Source organism: Ambystoma mexicanum, chromosome 13 (assembly GCF_040938575.1).
Source record: "Ambystoma mexicanum isolate Mex_15411 chromosome 13, UKY_AmexF1_1, whole genome shotgun sequence".
NCBI lineage: Eukaryota > Metazoa > Chordata > Amphibia > Caudata > Ambystomatidae > Ambystoma > Ambystoma mexicanum.
In genome coordinates this window covers 596,019,909-596,039,259 of record NC_090938.1, presented here as the reverse complement: position 1 = coordinate 596,039,259, position 19,351 = coordinate 596,019,909, and the positions used below count along the sequence as shown (strand labels likewise).

At 48.1% G+C, this 19,351-nt stretch overlaps 1 protein-coding gene across 2 annotated transcripts in view; it reads right to left on the bottom strand.

Moving 5' to 3' along the window:
* Window positions 1-19,351, bottom strand: part of PLEKHH3 (pleckstrin homology, MyTH4 and FERM domain containing H3) — a 315,427-nt gene that overhangs the window by 30,115 nt on the left and 265,961 nt on the right. The window contains exons 7-9 of one of the 2 annotated variants that reach the window (XM_069634421.1): window positions 11,474-11,771; window positions 4,957-5,164; window positions 1,223-1,359 (exon numbers count right to left, since the gene is read on the bottom strand). In XM_069634421.1, the coding sequence (XP_069490522.1) occupies window positions 1,223-1,359; window positions 4,957-5,164; window positions 11,474-11,771 (643 nt within the window). The remainder of the gene's footprint in view (window positions 1-1,222; window positions 1,360-4,956; window positions 5,165-11,473; window positions 11,772-19,351) is intronic. The other variant, XM_069634422.1, reaches the window with a different exon arrangement.

The following is a 19,351-nucleotide window of genomic DNA, read 5'->3' as shown; positions in this document are numbered from 1 at the left end:
CAACACTGGTGCAGACTACTAGCCGCATATTGAAACAACTCATCAAACTTGCCCACAGCAGCCAAGAAAATGCCCCACTTTGACCCAAAGAACTGGCCCACTCTAGCATTTTGTGTTTTTGGTTCGGGCATTGCCCTATTGACTTATAGGACAGTCCGAGCCTGGCACCGGTTACTGGTGAAAAGCTTGCTTGTTTTGGGGGAATACCCACAAATCCATTTAGAGAAGGGAGCATCACTAACCATTTTACCGGGGGAACGGCAGCCCCATGTTTGATGAACATTTTTCGTTCCAGAGCTTGAAACCGCAGCACTAGTTGCTCAGTGCAAACTGCTGATGGGTGACTGGAGATAGTCCCTGCATCCAGGAGTCAAAAAGTTCTGCCAAAGACCATCTTCCTCCATAGACTAGTTGCAGAGGTGTATCTCCACTAAGGTTGTTGAGCCTTATGACCCGACAGAAGCGGTTCTGACAAAGCTCAACTCCATGTTAAACGCCGGCCACCGAAGTGGCCGATCCCACAGACTCACCATGACCTAAGAGGAAGACCTGCAGAGGTCAGTCACACCAAGGCCGCCAGCCAGGTCTAGGAAGCGATATGGGTGCCCTGTCAGCCATCAAGGGCAGCCAGAATGCTTTACCGCTCTATCGAATCTGCGACGACACTTGGGATGTGCGCAGTTCACAAAAGAGTAGTAGGGGGATCCCTTATAGAGCCTCCGGCCCTAGGGGCCCATGAATGATTGGTCGGCAGCCATTAATTTATCTTTATTTGGACCAATCAAAGCTGACCTCTGAAGGCATATGCATGCTCTATTTATTTTGGCTGTTGTTGGCGTCTTCTCCATTCACATCTGAGCTTTATTCTCCCTTTGGACCTTACTGAGGAGAGATTTACCTTGAACACTCTGGTCTCGGAGCTGCTCATGAATATCTTTCCGAAGGTGGGACTTCCTTTAAAACATATCAGTGCTGGAGTGTTCAGCAAGAAGCCAGATAAACTGGCCCATTACCTTAGGTCTAATGTTGGAAGCCTTTGCTGTCTCGTATTGAACTCCTGCTCCGATGCATCACAAGGGAAGCCCCGCCTTGAAAATGGAGGCAGTGTGTCACATGTTCAGAGCTTCACAAAAACCCACCAGACATCAACTCTACCAATAAAACAAATACATTTTTGACTGGAGTGGTCCATTAACACCAATTGCAGCGCCCAGGGACTTACTTTTCAAACCTGGTGAGGATGTCCGCCACTATGGTGGTCTTGCCCACGGCCCGCTCGCAGTGGTTGTTCTGTTCATATAGTGCAAAAATATTTCGCGAATGCCCCAGGCTTAGCTCGTCCAGCATCATCACCACCACCTGAAGAGAAGGAAGTCCGTTAAGGCGCGCAACGTAGAGGAAACGCCAGACTGCCCAGTTGACGCAACAGACAGCCTTTAGTGCCACTTCTGCCCCAGCTTCCAGGATCTAACGCTGTAGGGAAGTTTTAATAAAATTGTGGGTCCAGATACTCAACTGTCAGCCACCCCTACAAACATACCACCTCTGAACCACCCCGCCCCATCCAAAAGTCTAAAGGCACAGAGGGTCTTTTAGATTCATCTAATAGTTACGTTTTCATTACAAGTGACATCTTCCTGAAAAAATATAAATATGAATATTTCTACCAGCATATGAAAGCCCAGAATACTAAGGGAATAGGGGAGGAGAAGGAGGCTGAAGCAGCCCCTACAACCCAGCAGGGAAGCATACTCGCCTTGCAGGTCCATCTAATTCCAGTCACAGAGTGCATATTATGCTGCAGTTAGGGAATAAAACCTAGTGTTTTCATGACACCTGACCAATGGGTGCCAGTAAGGCCCTGGTCTCATGTCACCCTGGATTGTTATCTGGTGATACCAGTGAGTGTGAGAGGGATGAAGTTGGAGGGAAACGTGAATAGGATGGAGTATGTGCCTTGTGGGTCAAGACTGACGTGGGACAATTTCAACAATTTACCAAGTTGTCAACAGTTATAACTGCGACTATACCAAGAGATAAGACGTCGTTATACTGAAATTTTAAGCATCCCGATTCCATGACAGAGGAAGTCATCCCATCCAGGTTTTTTCTTTCTTGGAATTCTGAGAATTGTAGTTTTATCTTACCCTTTTTTTATTTAGGACTATAAGTTCCAGAAATCCAACAGAAAATAATAAATCGGGACTGGGTGACTCTTGGGCTTGGCATGAAGAAACTTCAGAACTGGCACTGGGTGACTCTCAGGCATGGCATGAAAAAGCTTCAGAGCTCTGTCCAAGGCATCTGCTGTTGCAGTTTTGGTTACTCATTATTTGTCCCTCCAGATGTTTTGGACTTCAACTTCCTTTAGCCATAGCCAGTTAGTCAGTAGCAAGCAATCATGTCAGTTGTAGTTCAAAAGGTGTGGTGGGCCACACAATGAGTAACCGTAATAGAATGCCAAAAAGAGAACAGACTCCATTCATGTTTAAAAGAACCCTCTTGCTTGTGCGAATGTTGCATATGCTGCCCGTTCCCAGACCATGCCTTTCTTTCACAAATCACTGACACTGTCAGACGCCTGCAAACAACCCAGCACCCAGGGCCGCTTGCTGAATTAGCCATGGTACCCAGGCACCCTGAAAACAAATTCAATTTAGGTGCCGGGCGTGTGCTCTGTGGTAAAAAAAAAAACATGGCGGCAAAAGAGGAACAAGACATGTGAAAAGCGGACATTTCCCTCTGTTTACCTAATCCCTTCCCACTCAGTCGCCACGTCCTCCAATGGGATGCTGGAGCGGCAGTCCCCTCTAAGCACTGTGTAAGAGTAGAGTTTATGGTCTGGGTTATGTACCAATACACGGTTGGTAGCGCAATGGTGGTCACGTGTGAGCACTGCCGGGTACTCCCACACTCAGAGTGGGGTTGCTGCAACTACGTTGGTATTTTGCTACATTTGTGTGCTCTGTTGTGGTCTCCTGTGACTATTGTGGCGTTCTACATTCTGGAGCAGGCGTAGGATTGTCATACAGCCAGGAGAGTATGCTCGTGCGAGTTCTTTGGTATTCCTGTATAGTCTGGAGTGGTGTTGCTCCCTCATAGGGGTAGCGCAATTTTCGCCGACAGTCGGAGCAGGCCTGTTGCATCATGACCTGACCACATCACTCCAGCCCTAAAAACAGTACATTGGCTCCCAGTAAAACGACGCATCACCTTCAAAACAATGTGCATAACGCACAGGGCAATCAGCGGACAAGGAGCAGAATTCCTACAAAAGAAAATAACAGTCTACAAACCAACGAGACCCCTCCGATCAAGCAACGAAATCCGCCTGGAACTCAAACCATACCTTAAGAAAAAACTTGGAGGCACCTCTTTCTACCACTTAGCTGCAAAAACCTGGACCAACATCCCAAAAGAAATAAGAAACACTGAAGATCACCTAAAATTCAGGAAATCACTAAAAATCTGGCTCTTCAACACCACAGACTAAATCTGGAAACCAAAACCGGAAAAAGGACGACTAAGCCGGAAAGGACACGGACATCCCCGACCCGAGAGGATAGCTCCCACGGCACCTGGACGGATGACACCGGATAGATTGGAACACAGGTGGCACGCACAGAGACTGAGTCAACTATCCCAGACAATCCCACCAACACTTTCGCCCGCCCCTTAGTTACCACCAGGTACCACAGTAGCGTTGAATTGTCGAGATATTGGCTATCACCACACTTCCTGAGAGGTTGACATAGGCAGGTGCATTGGCCACAGGAGTATGAAGGGAGGATGAGGGGAGCTATGAGAGAGCATGTTAGAGGTTGGGGACAGAGGAGTAAGGAACCCGTTCTACCAATCGGACCCAGATCAGGACAGAGCCGCATCAGGGGAGACTACGCAAGCCGAGCGCCTCAATTCAGGATAGAGACGCAAACTAACCAACCCTAATTAACAATTTCCCTTTCTGCATACACCTCTCAAACTCCAAACCAAACACAATCAAAACCTACAGCACAACAAACCGCACAAACTTCACTACATTACAACAAAAAAACAAAAACACACAACAGTACACGACGACAACCGGCCGCAAACACCCCAGGCCCAGCCAACGGACCCACTGGGCTGAGGCCGCCAACAGCACATCACTGCTCTCTTGCACTTTTTCCTGCTTCCTCCCACTAACTCAACCCCCCCTTCTCTTTCAGAGCCGCCAGAGCGCCAGGGGACCACTCCGGTGGTGATAGTGCACGGTACAAATGTCCTTTAACATTAACATGAGAACACTGTTAATCTCCTACAGTTGTTAAAGGGACATCTCGTCTCTACTTAGAACTGTGGCATGCTGGGAAAGCTGAAGGGAAGAGTGGATATTTGACTGGAACATGGTGGTGCGCAGAGGCGTTGCTAGGGGGGGCTAAGGGGGTTATAGCCCCTGGTCTTTTGGTTGTAGCCCGGGATAGAATCTCAGGAGCTACAACCAAAAGACTAGCTAGCCCCCAGTTCCGGCAGTCCCGACATCAGCGTAGCCCCACCTCTTTTCCAGACCTAGCAACACCCCTGGTGGTGCGCTACTGTATATGTGAAGACTTGAGTCCGCAGCCTAGTCATTAAGGCATAGGGTGGAGGAATTAGCAGCTCTGAGCATCGTGGATACTCACCACCGGTGTTAGAGGTATTGTTTGCTACAAGCCCAATGTCCCCTCACACAAACAATGGCAGGCGTGGTAGGTAACTCTCTCTCAAAGCAAAGCCTTCTGTGCTAACTGGTACCTGCAGTCCCTTCTCCCCCGACCCCACGCAGTGGGGACCAACTGATCCACGCCCTGGGACCCCAAACACAGCACTTACGTAGCATGTCCAAGTCCTGATCTTCGTCCTAGCAGCACATGGTGCTACCATCAGGCCACAGGTGGGCCGTGCCAGTATACCGCTGTGGGCGGGAGAGAAGCTCACCTCCTCTGCCGTCGTGTGGGAGTTGATCGTGATCTTGCAGGAGCCAGCGCCGGGGTAGTGCACGGTGCAGGGGATTGGCTGGCGGTGCATGAGGACGGAGATCTCCTCCCACGAGGGCACGCATTCGCGTACCTTGGTCTTCTCCAGGGAGTCAGAGATAAAAATGCAGTACCGGTCCATCTCAGTGTCCGGAAACTTCTCTCGCGTTCTAGAAGTTTAAAGAGAAAAAAGTCCATTTCAGATTCCAATCACAAACTCAGCAACTCCCAAGAGCTGCAGTACACACCGGATCCCAGTCACGTGATTCATGTCTTGTAAATTACTTCTACTGTTATATATTTCTATGTATCTTGTTATAATGTAAAGCGCTTTGGATGAAAGCGCTATATAAACACAATAAATACAAATACATGTAACAAGATACAGCTATTACAGGAAAGCATGTGTAGTGGTTAACGCCCCAGCACTGGAAACATGGGACAAGAGTTTTAATCCCCCAGTTCCCAACAAATTACTTTATGCTTTATACTTTATTTGCTTTATGAATCAAGAAAGAAAGAATGTCCAGGCCTAGATGAGAAAGTACCCCGAGAAGATTCCCAGCAAGCTCCTGTGGAGTGTGCACCGGCTGCAGTGCCCTGTCCAGACTCGCATCAAGAGCTTGGGAGAACAATGGATTGGGGGCAGGACTCCCACAGAGGACCAAGAGAAATGCCCAGCATTGTCAGGGGGAATGGGACAATAATTTACCTTCGAGTAGACTCCTGCCAAGAGTTAGAAAATGTGAATCGGGCTAGGGGCTGTCACCGGCACAGCACCCAGGTTGCATCACATTATCAGATTAAAGTTTAACAACAAAAAAAACACATAGAATCCACGGCTGCAGCCCTTAGAAGCAGTGTTCCCCCAGTGGGATAGACATGGTGTAGCATGAGGGGCAAGGCCTCTTCTAATTGCCCCAGGACCCAACACTCCTTTCTAGGTACAGCGTCAGACCAGTCACAGACAGCTGGTGAGGGTTCACATTTTGTTTTTTGACGCACAACAAAATGTATTGTTTTTTTGTGGAATGGCAATTGTTATGCACCTTACGCACAAGAGCAATAAAACAACAATTGGAACACTGTACACAAGCAGGGCTGCCTTTACGGCTAACCTGCCCTGGCATATAACATCTCACCACATCGGCACCCAGTTAACGGGTACTGCCATCCGGGATTCATCAACACCCCAGGTTTTTATGCCTCTCCGTTTCCTCTATCCCACCAACGCCCCCACCCCTCTTTCTTGCAGAGCTCAATGCAGCAAGGCCAACATTATTGGCAGAAGGGCGCTATATAAGACCAGTTACCTTACCAGCCAGCGCGCACTTAAAAGCTTGGAGGCGCTAATGTTGAGTGATAACAGTTTGCATTTGGGAAAGGCAAGTCCTCTAAATATGCAGGATTAGTGGAAACAGTCATTTCTTTGGGCACTCCAGAAACAATGGCGGATGACTCTGCTAGTAAATTGAGATCCACTTCGTGCCTTTGATGAACGGGGATGGGGAACGGACCGTTAAAACTGCTCCCGCTCTGTATCAAATCGACCTGTATCTGCCTCCGCATTGAATTTATGCAGGAGAAGAAGCTGGAATCTATGTGGTTCACTGAATGCTTTTTGCACCTGCAAAACCCAAGCAAAATTCTAGTAGGAACGTTAATGTTTGTCTTCTTCCTGATTCCTCCCTCCCCTTGTCTTGATGCACCTTGAAACACCTTTTGGCTGTATAGATGCATTATAAATAGATTATTTTTAAAACATACATGCTGTCCGCTATGCATGTGCGTGGTGGGAGACATATACGATTGTTTCAATTAAGGCGTGCAATTTAGGCATGGAAACCTAATGCGAGGGTCACTGATATAGGCAAAAAACTGCCGGTATTGTTACTGGTGCCGGAAATACCGGCAATCCCTTCCATGGAGTCCCAATGGATGCCATGGAATGGGGATTTACCGCTCTTTCTGCCGTCTGTAATATCCCAGTAATACTGGGATGTTAGGTGGTGGAGACGGTATCCTGCCAAAATTACCGGCGGGATACTAGCCAACTTGTAATGGTCTCCACTGCCTCTCCAAACAGATGTAAATCAACAGCCTGCCTGGCCAGGGATTTAGAAAATGGGAGCAGCACATTATGGAGTCTGCACAGAGTCCTGAGAGGGTATGATGAAGCAGTGGTCATGGGAGATAGAACGGTATGGAACAAAGGCAGGGTGGCAAAGAAGTCTTGGTGAGACTTTGTGTCATCATGTGGGTGCTCCGGCCAGCCGACTGGACAAACGGGGGACCCAATGCTGCCCGTTGGTTGTATATTCTGTTATATGTGATATTGTGTTCTGGTGCTTCCAAGCGTGTGTGGGCGATGTGTGCATTTGGGTAGTGCTGTGATGGAAAGTGGGAGGTGCGTTCCATGTGGTTGTGTGTAATGTTAGCGATGTAGGAACATGGATTGTTGGCAGGGGTGGACTGGGCACCAAAAGAGGACCTGGAATATAATTTGGAAAAATGGCCCAACATGACACAGTTTCAGCAAGCCCAACCCTTTTCCTATGAGAACATTTGGAAATAAAATAGGTGACCACACAAAAGGGGCCCATGGTGCACAGGCCTGCCGGGAAATCACCAGAGTTCCCTATAGGCCAGTCCACCCCTGCCCAGGGTGCACAGGCCTGCCGGGAAATCACCAGAGTTCCCTATAGGCCAGTCCACCCCTGCCTAGGGTGCAGAGGCCTAGAAGGAAATCTCCAGAGTTCCCTATAGGCCAGTCCACCCCTGCCCAGGGTGCAGAGGCCTAGCAGGAAATCACCAGAGTTCCCTATAGGCCAGTCCACCCCTGCGTAGGGTGCAGAGGCCTAGAAGGAAATCTCCAGAGTTCCCTATAGGCCAGTCCACCCCTGCCCAGGGTGCAGAGGCCTAGCAGGAAATCTCAAGAGTTCCCTATAGGCCAGTCCACCCCTGAGTGTTGGGGTGAATTGGGAACCTGGAGTGCCTGGGGAATCCTGGAAAGATAGTTGGTAGTAGGTGAGCCTGGCTCTCGAGGATGCCCCAGGGGCTTTGTGCCCACCTTATGTGTTACCTGCAAATAAAGAAGTGTCCTTCACCTCCATTGTCCGGAGTGACCACCTTCCTATCAGAAACAGCGCAGTGCCCACCCCCTTTGCACCATCTTCAAATTATGTATTCAAAATGGATTTAAGAGTCATGATGGACTGCTCTTTTCTTTTACTTTGATTTTAGAATTCATTGTGTTACTCTTAGATTTTATGATCTTGGTTTTTTTTCTTTTCTCTATTCTCTTTTCTATTTATTATTACGTGAGTTGATTTTTGCTGCTTTCTTTGATAATGTTATGTTAAAAGTCATGATTTTGATGACTTACTCACAAATTGAAAAAAATAATAATAATAAATTATTCAGCCATTGCACAGCTAATAGAGAGTGCCCGATTTTGCCTCTGTTCCAAACAATCCGGGAGAGTGCATACCTTCTAGATGCAGAATACAACCTTGTGCACCTGTATTCCAGTCACTCCCAACACCAGGACCTCACTGGGCAATGTTCTAGACGCGCCTTTGCCGCAAGTTTCCTATAAACACTGCAATTTGTGTAGCTGCTATCCCGCGAGGTCGTTTTAGTTAGCCCATACCCAAGAAGCGGCCTCCAGAAATATTGGCAATATCAAGCCGCCTGGCTCCCGTGCGCACAAGCCGGTAAGATGGCTCAGTGAGCTCATGCACCTGCTGCAACCCGGACCTGCGTTCAAGCTGCATCACAAGGTCGCATCACTGAGGAAGGTCAAATTAGGCTCTCGCGTTGTTAAAATGAAAACAACGCACTGGTGTGATAACAGCATCTCTCATCAGGGCTTTGAGAACAGATACAATATATTCCTATTATTAATAGCGGGTTGACCTTTGCAGAACTATATCTGGGTATTTTCCAATGGAAAGGAAAGCCACGCTGACACCCTCCCCCTTCCACTGTCTCTCTCGCATTAACACCATTTCATGCCGGCCAACACATCCCGGATTAAGTGCCCTCTCGCCCCCTAAAATCTTGGCTGCTCACCGTGGAGCTATTTTGAGAAGTAGCTTGGAGCTCCCACAGACCGAGAGGAGACGCTGCTCACGAGCAGCACATCAGGTGAAGACTCTCCACGAGCCTGAATAAGGGAGGGAGGTCGAGCCAATCATGGGCGTAATTTTAGGGGGGGCGGGGGTGTTTGTCCCCCCAAATTTCATGGCACACCATTATGTCCCCATTCATTTGGATGGGCACCTTTTCTTAAGAGGTCATGCCCCCCCCCCAACATTTTCAGCAAAGTTACTCCAGTGGAGCCAATCAGCACGCTGCCGTGCTCCAGCGCGCTCGACGCGCGTGCGAGAAGAATTCAAACCTATGAAGCAGGATTTGGTCATGTGTACAGTCACGCATGCGCAGTGGGCGTGGGGTAATGCTTTGAATTTTAAAAGCTTCATAATACGTTACTGCCCCCACAGCCCTGGTTCTCCCCCGGACACGACTTGTTGGGAAAAGGAGAGAACCGGGAGTGTGTGCAAGAGTAGATAAAATGACCTTTTATTTCCGGAACATCAACGGAAGTGACGTTGCAGGGAATGGGGAAATGGGAATAGAGGGTTCCTCTGAAAATGCCATTTAAATGAATGAACAGCCAGACATAATCTCCCAGTATGGCCCAGGTTCCCTCGGCTCCCAGTATAGCTCAGGTCCCCTCAGCTCCCAGTACAGCCGAGACCTCCCTCGGCTGCAGTAAAGCTCAGACTCTCTCGGCTCGCAGTAAAGCACAGGGCTCCCTCGGCTCACAGTATAGCCCAAGCTCCCCTCGGCTCGCAGTAAAGCCCAGGCTCTCTTGTCTCGCAGTAAAGCACAGAGCTCCCTCGGCTCACAGTATAGCCCAAGCTCCCCTCAGCTCACAGTAAAGCCCAAGCTCCCGTCGGCTCACAGAGAAGCCCAAGTTCCCCTCGGCTCGCAGTAAAGCCCAAGCTCCGCTCGGCTCGCAGTAAAGCCCAGGCTCCCTCGGCTCTCCGTACAACCCAGACCCCCTCCCCTTGGCTCCCAGACTGCCTCGGCTCCCAGTACAGGCCAAACCCCCCTCGACTCGCAGAACAGCCCAGACCCCCCCTTGCCTCCTAGCCTCCCCCTCTCGGCTCGCAGTAAAGCCCAGGCTCCCCTCAGCTCCCAGTATAGCCCAGGTCCCCTCAACTCCCAGTACAGCCCAGACCTCCCTCGGCTTGCAGTAAAGCTCGGATTCTTTCAGTAAAGCATGGGCTCCCTCGGATCACAGTACAGCCCAAGCTCCCCTCCCCTCGGCTCGCAGTGAAGCCCAGGCTCTCTCGGCTCGCAGTAAAGCCCAAGCTCCCCTCGGCTCACAGTAAAGCCCAAGCTCCCCTCGGCTCACAGTAAAGCCCAAGCTCCCCTCGGCTCACAGTAAAGCCTAAGCTCCCCTCGGCATGCTGTAAAGCCCAGGCTCCCCTCGGCTTGCAGTAAAGCCCAGGCTACTTTTAGCTTGCAGTAAAGCCCAAAATCCAGACCCGCTCAACACCTGATAAAATTGGCATTCTCAGAGCCCTTTATAAAGCACAGGTTTGCTCGGCACCCGATCATGCCCTGCCATGCTCAGTTCATGATAAAGCCCAGGCTTGTCCTGCCCATAATAAAGACCAGACCTGCTCTGCCACTTATAAAACCCCTGGACTCGCCCAGTCCTTGATAAAGCTCAGACTGACTTGGCCATGGATAAAGCACAGCTCTTGCAAATCCCACCTTAGACAAAGATTAAATGCTTGCTGCTTGCATAACATTTCTCAAGCACTTAGTATGCAGTTGGAATGGTTATAACAGTTTCCAAGCAGTAATAAGCATTTCTCTTCTACAAGCAGTTCATTTGCTCTCTAAGCAATGAAGGAACTGAATCTGTGTACAAGCAACAGAATACTGAGCAAGGTGCCAGATAGCAGGCACAGCTAAGTGACCGATTTCAATGGTTGAGGCATCAGCGACTGGGAATGCAACAATATGGCATTGCATTCTATAGTTTCTCCATCTCGTGCGTACCTCTAGAGAAGGGGAGAGATCGTATTCAAGCCGGTAAGAAACCAGCTGGACAAATGATTTCTTTTAGTGTTATAGAGCGCCATGAAACCGCGCAGGTGGCAACAGTGAGCAGTGTAAGAACCTGTAACATAACATAACAGTAATACAATGAAAACAGGAATATCAGACAATGAGCCCAACAATGATTCACTCATTTTAAATGCCCATCAGAGAGTGGGCAAGACTGCTATGCCATAGCTTGTTTAGCAACCTTTTAATAAGTGCTGCAATAGGACTAGAAGTCAAGAGTTAAAAAAAACAAAAGAAATCTGCACCGTGCAGGATTTCAGGCTAGGATAATGACACGACATGTCTAATTGAGGGATTGTGCAGTGTTCCTAAGCCTTCCGGCCACTCACCTCTTCAAGTGGAAGCGAAGGAAGCGCAGCACCGTGGAGGTGGGGAGGAAGGTACAGCTCATGCAAGTGAGCAGCTGCCAGTAGCACAGGTCGGCCGGCTGGCCGGGGGCCGGCGAGCCCGTGGTCTGCTTGACGAGCTGGCAGTACACCTCGTCCCGGAGCAGCTCCAGGTCCAGGCAGGTCTGCAGGATGCCCTGCATCAGCGGCACCGGATCAGCCTCACCCTCCAGCTGCTGCAGGGAGTTGAAGATCTTCAGGGCCTCTTCGGGAAGCGACGTGTAGCCCCTCAAGTCGTCTGCTGTGTGAGAAGGGGTTTGGGGGGGGGGGGACAAGGGACAGGACATTTAAATCTCAAACCCCATTGGTCACAGGGAAAGCCAAGCAGGCGAATCAACATCCCAGATTTGAAAGTATTGCAAAGCTTGTAATGAAATATTGGCTTTTTGTTACTCAATACCTCATGCAGTGGTGTGTCCAGGCTCTTAACTGGGGTGACCCAAGTGCGGCACCGTAGTAGTAGTAGTAGTAGTAGTAAAATGGCATATTGCCATACAAGCACAATAACAACAATCAAATACACTATTAACATTTAAAACACTAAAACGAATCATTTCGAACATAACATGACATTTTACAAAATACATTTCTTCCTCAGGCGCCAGGCACCTTTCAAATAATTTCATTGGATTTGGAGCTCAGCACTATTTTGAGTACTTAAAAAGAATTGTAAGGCATCTTTAGTGTCTTCTAAATGATGCTTTTTGTAGATGGGGACAATCCACTTGAGGGGCAAGCTCCTATAAACGGGGCCTAAGCATAGGAAGTGCGTAAGGTCTTCATTTCCTGTCCCAGGGATTATACCCAGAGATGAATCAGCTCTGCCCCAGGAGCTTGCAACTCCTACAAGAGGGAGTAGCACTAACCTCGCTTTTAAAAACAAAATACGTGCCTCCTTATCTTGGATACAGGATAGGTATTTTTCTTGGCCAAGAGAGTATTTCAGCTCAAAATATTTTGCTTTTATGCTTACCGAGCCAATCTCCAAAAAGGTGACCCTGTAGTACCAATCCTTGTACTTTTGTTTGATGCAGTCTTTCGTTATCAAACAGTCTTGGTTCATAAGAGCAAATAGTGGGGGAAAACCAAGTTTCCTACTTAGATTAGATACATAATTGACCCATGGAAGCGCTCTGGCCCCATCTTGGGCCAGCACGTCCAAAAGAGCTTCTTTGTAGGTTCCAAGGGTGCCCCATAGAACCTGGGGGAAAATAATTCCTACGTATCTTTGACCACAGCATAACATTGGTTTTAGATAGATTGATTTAAAGGCCCAGCCTAACTGATATTGAGTCAAACATAGTCAATGAATGCCTTCTGTATGGCTGTTCTTGTTTTGCTGATCAAAACCATATCCTCAGCATACAGGAGAATTCCTATTTTCCTCCCACCCAACATAAGGGCATCCATATCACATTGTACAATCTCAACAGCTATCTGATTTATATATAAGCTGAAGAGAGTGGGAGCGATGACGCAGCCTTGCTTAACACCCTTAAATATTGGGAAGGGTTTGGACAGTCCATCACCTACGAGGGTACAAACGCATGCATAGATGCCTACATGCAGGCTGCGAACTGCAGCTAAGAGGTGAACAGGAACCCCCAATTGAAACAGATACACCCATAGCCTTGATCCGGGAATTGAGTCAACAGCTACTCACAGGTCAATGAATACTAAAAAAAAGATGTTGGTTTCCAAGTCTCACATATTTGTCACTAAGTAGAGACAACCTAAAAATGTGGTCCACCAGACCAATACCCGGTTGAAAACCTGCCTGCAGATCTGAAAATACATTATTTAAAAGACATCCAGTACTCAAGCCTTTTTAAAAGAATGTTCCCATAGGTCTGAGGGTACGTCAATTAAAGAAATGGTTCTATAGCTTTGAGGGTCACCCTTGTCCCCTTTTTTGAAAACAGGCATTATAATATCGCTTCACTCTTGACGTAGGGACAAGGTGAGGGCTCGTAATATTTAAAAATACATGTTGTAAAACTGGGACCCATACTTCGACTTCTGTACTAAAAAGCTCCTCTGGAATTGCATCTAACCCTGGTGCGTTGCCCCTTTTCAGTGAAAGAATTGCTTCCTCCAACTCCTCTAGGGAGATGCCCAACACGTAGTGTGACATCAGGGCCTCCCATCCCATGGGTTCAAAGTTGAAGAATTATTGAATACCAGAGTCCTGTTAGAACTTGCTGAAGTGTGAAACCCAAATATTATGCAGAGCGGAGCTAGTCGGGAGCGTAGTATGCTCGGAAACCATCTTCCAAAAGGCCGAAGCATTTTTCCTCCTAGTTACTAATTGAAGCACCTCCCATTTCTTCTTAAGGAACATCTCCCTCCTTTCCACCAGTAGGATTTTGTATTCTCACCTGGCTGACCTTAGTTCCTCAGCACTCTTACACTCCTTCAATTTCGCGAGGGACAATAATTGGGACTTCTTTTGACGACACTCCCGATCAAACCACCCAGCATGGGACGAAGTACTCTCTGTCCCTATAGCACCTGGTTTCATCAGAATAGGGTTTACCAAGGAAGCCAACTGCTGCCAAAAATCACTAGACGATAGTCCGGTCCCTTCTGTGAGTGATTCCAGGAGCGGGACTAACAATGTGCATACACTACTAATACAGTTATTTTTTACTGATTGCCAGGAGATCCTCGGCCTGCCCCCCTAGGTGTCGGACTTCCATGACTCACCTATACACCTAACCTTCATAGCTTGAGGGTGTTTCGAGGAAAGACTAAGAGATATCATAAGGGGGTCATGGTCGCTTTCAATACGTTGCATGGCTTGAAAATCCACTTCCAACTTTCTATATGTATTAAAATATAATCAATATCGGTCTTGTAGTTCCCTGAGACGCATGTAGGCATAGGGGAATATCACAGGAAATCCTACCTTTACAGGCCCTACACCCCTTAATCTTAATCTACTGCATTCATTTGTTGGCAAAGGTCGTTTTAGGAGTACAGGGTCGACTGTGTGACCGAGGAATCTCCCATAGCTCATCATAGTCCTTGTATACAAATCTATACTCCAACAATTTCTAGCTGCGTGTTAAAGTCGCCAGCTAGCACTGGCTTATGCAGGGGTGGCGTGATGATCATAGATTACGATAACGTGGTGGCACCTGGGTGGCCAATCAGATTCCAGGGGTAGCACGTGCCACCCCAGGCCAATCCCTGGACACGCCACGAACCTCAAGAGCATGTGGCTTGATCATGAGAGGGTGGAGCAGTGATTCCATTGGAGGAGAAGGGAACACATTGTGATGCGAGGCAGGAAAGGCATGAAGGAGGAGAGGGGATAGTTGCAGAGACAATGAGAGGTGAAAAATGGAACTAGGGTGGACATGATTTACAGAGTGAGGAGAAAATGTTGAGAACTACTGAGAGGGGTTCGAGCAAAGGGGTGACTGCAATGCTACAGAGGTGCCCAGAGAAAGAAGAGACTGTAGAAATAGATGGTGGACAACTCAGGAGGAGAAAAGAAACAAGGAGTTGAGAGGGAGGCAACAGTGTTTCTGAAAAGCCCGCCTGGGTATTTTTAAATCCAAAATAAGACAACAAAACGATCAAAAATAGAAGACAGGACTTAAGACTCCTATGAAACGCAGTGTGTTTCAAACATCACTTCCAGTTGTGGAGCCTCTCAAAGGTAGTCTGAAACGTGCTGATGGAAGTTTACTTGCACCCCTCCCTCCACCCACTGTTGCCTGATTAGGATTTTTACAAATCCAGCGGCCACTTTATTTTCGGTTTTGTTCTCATACTTGAAAAACAAAAGCTGTAAAATTAAACCTGTGTTCTTATCAAAGTATTGAGTGTTTATGTTTTCCACCGTAGCAACTTTCTCCCAAAACGTTAGGCATGGATTTTTAGTTTGACTTCCAAATATAGACCAGCTTTGCCCTTTTTAGGCATGTCATGTTAAGAATTACTCGCCAAAGGGGGGAAAATGGACAGTGAGTAAAATAAAACGGGCAGAAGGGAGAGGAAGAAATAAGAGGCGACAGGGCACAGACATAGGGAATGTTGGGGTGATACTCACAGCCGCTCCCTTCTGCCCGATAGACACAGGTAGACGGGAGAGAACTGCCTGAGCAGGAGCTACACAAAGACCCTTCAGTCCCAAATTCCCACAATTGCCCGTTCCATTTCAGATGCTGCGCCGGCCCTGCTTTTTTCTTTGCATTCTGGGATGGGTAGTCCTGACTTCACATTCTAAATCCAGGACAAGCATATCCCGAGTGGAATATGTTGACATGTATGCTGTCCACACAACACCTTAACATGTAAAAATGTCCCTGAAACCTCCATTAGAGTGCGCCGGTCTGTATAAGTGCGGTTTTACAGCAGTAAAAACCGGCATCAAACATGGCGACCATAATTAAAAGTACGATGTAGCCTTTATCCTGCTTCACGATAACTGCATATTAACGGCACAAGATCATGCAGCGGCCTACCATCAAAGTTTAGCACACACCCATGTTTCGCCCATCTCATCTGGCTGGCATAACCTCCACCAGCCCCTCCCGGGGAGCCAAACTACATACCTACCGACCAGCATTTAAAACAGTAAAATGGGAGATTTAGCACCGAGAGTAGGGGGATTTTATCCCGCACTGAATTACTTTGGACGAAAGTACATTTTTGTCAGGAAAAGGTAGAAATCCAACATTTTTGGCTGCAAATTCGGGAGTCTCCCGCGAAAATCGGGAGAGTTGGTTGGTCTGCCAACCCCCCACATGCACGCATCTCCACAATGAAGAGGCGTTTAATATGAAACCGCTCATAAAATCTCCAGATGTGCGCATCACGTAGCTCCGCACACAGCACGAGAGAACCGCAAAAAACAGCCGAATTCATTAAGAGCGATCGATACAGCCGCAGCGACATCGAGGTCACGGGAGAAGGCGCGGAAGTGCTCAGTATAGGTGAGTCACGGAAGTCCGACACCTATGGGGGCAGGGCGAGGATCTCCTGGCAATCGGTAAAAAATAACTGTATTAGTAGTGTGTACACATTGTTAGTCCCGCCCCTGGAATCACTCACAGAAGGGACTATCGTCTAGTGGCGCAGTTACCAAAAACCTGTGGTGTGGCAGAAAAAGAGGTCGGCCAGATGCCTAGAAGCGCATCAGTGCATCGGCTAAACTGTTCTAAAGAGCGCAAGGTGGCAACGAGTCCCTCCTTTCTCCAGAAGGCCGTGCCAGTGGCGATCCCAGGAGTGTGTGTAAAATCTAGACTAAGGGACTTGGGCTTATCTGGGCTTTGGTATCACCCAACTAATACATGGAGATGCCATCTTCTTATCCAGGCTTAGCATGATTCTTGCTGAAGGACATTTTGTTCACGTGTGGTTTGAGCTCCTGTATCCTCACAATATTTATTGATAAAAAAGAACTTTAGGATTTTAGCAAGATCTGGAATTTTATTCAACCTTTTTCCCTGGAAATTCCTTTTACAGAGCTTGATAATACTTTTGACTGCAGTTCTGCGGATGGACTGTAGGGACATATTGAAATGGCCTCATTACGAGTGTGGCAGTCCAGAAACAAGGGTGCTGCTAACCGGCATCCTTGTTTCTGGGCCACCACACTACAAGTCTGCCCGCAGGGGCCGTTGCGCCCAGCAGGTGTGACCCTGCCGGGCGCAATGGCCCCGGTAGGCAGAGTTGTCACTGAAGCACCGGCACTGTTAGAAACGGTGCCGGTGCTTCTGAGTCCCCATCCTCATGGAGTCCTATGGAACTTCACAGGAATGGGAACTTACCAAATCCGATGCCTGACTTCCCGCACCTCAGGGACTTGTAATGTCCAAGTGGCACCGGGAAGTCAGGCAGCAGAAACTGGGGGTTGGCGGCAACCCGCCAGTGGGACCAGCGGGCTACTGCCAACCTCTTAATGAGTTTGACTGACTTTCATCTGGTTGCAATCCATGGACTCCATCCAACGGACAGGGTGAGTTTTTGTGTGGGATATCGGTTCTTCATGAGAAGCAAGTCTCCCACCAGCACGCTTTCCCTTGCAGAGCAGTGCAGCTGCTTCTTCTCGCTTGTGATGCTCTCGGTCATTCATGATGGTGGTGGCCTATCATGACAGCAGACTGGGTAGCACCCCTCAGACCAGTTTTCCCATAAATGCCTCTGCCAGGGCAACCCCCTTTAAAGAGTACCAAGTTGCAGGGTGTACTCTACAGAATTTATATGAAGCCCTTTCTATTCTAGGCCCCGGACCTGTATTGGCCAATGTCCTCATGAAACGCTCGACATCACCATTGGTACGCAGCCATCCTGGAGTTATTAGTTTTTGCATGGTGTACGTGTAGGTCAGAAAACTCCTAAAATTGGAGGGCTGACTATTGTCTGTTCAGAGAGACGTGGGAGGCCCTGGGTTTCGAAAATGTTTTCAAGTATAGGTAGGACTGCAGTTGTCAGAATTGATACCTCAAATTCAATTTCAGCCTACCCTACCTACACCATTCATCCAAGACACCCAGAATGATTGTACCTACCCTACCTACACCATTTATCCAAGACAACCAGAATGGTTGTACCTCCTTACCTACACCATTCATCCAAGACACCCAGAATGATTGTACCTACCCTACCTACACCATTTATCCAAGACAACCAGAATGGTTGTACCTCCCTACCTACACCATTCGTCCAAGACAACTGGAAAGATTGTACCTACCCTACCTACACCATTCGTCCAAGACAACCAGAAGGATTTTACCTATCCTACCTACACCATTCGTCCAAGACAACTGGAAAGATTGTACCTACCCTACCAACACCATTCGTCCAAGACAACTGGACAGATTGTACCTACCCTACCGACACCATTCATCCAAGACAACCAGAATTATTGTACCTACCCTACCTACACCATTTGTCTAAGACAACCAGAAAGATTGTATCTGATTATATAGTGCCAAAGTCCACACTAACCCACCGCCATGGTACTACAAATTTTCCGGGTACATGATTCTGCAGGCTCAGTTTGGTGGACTGGTGGCCGTGCACCGTACAGGTTTCCACTTGCGCTTCTGAATCGGGAAACCAGAATTGTCATTCATGGCTATTTTTGTAAAGCCTTGATGGCCAGGCAACTGGTGACGGGGAAAAAAAAGGTGTCCCTAAATGGGCGGAAACTAGATTCCTTCCAGGAGCGCAAGTAGTCCCACTCAGAGACCAGCTCTATGTTTGGAAGAGGGACATGGACACGGAGAGTAAAGAAAGTTAGCATACAGTGGAGGCGGGGGTTTTATGTTATTTTATGTTAGTTTTTTAATATACACTCAGTTGCCATTTGGGTTGCTTACTGGAGCCTAGCCAGCCCCCCCTAGGTCCTAATCGTGGCAGAACGCGCACACACACACATCCTAAACTAAACTCTTAGAACCCTTCCATCCACAAAGCGCATTGAGGCCATGCAAATGGGGAAATGGCATTACATAAATGATGAATACAATACAATTTCCATGGCCTCCAGTTGATCTTGTAGATCTGAAGGAAGGGAGAGGGTGTTAGCCTAGTGGGAGTGGATGGTTGAAATGAAAGTTACCTTTGCAGTGGTGTTGATGCCAGCGGGCTGGTAGTGCTGTGAGGTCTGTTTCTAGGTGTTCTCTTTCGAGAGCACAGAGGCCTTTGTGTCCAGCAGGGTGCATCATGAGCCCATAGTGATTGGCCTGTATTGGCCGGGGCTGTAGTTTGTAACTTAGTTGTCCAGCTTTGTTCGATGCCTTTTGGGAGTCCTATCAACTTGCTGAGTGTGTGTAGCTTAGTTGGTCTGAGCACATTGTGTTT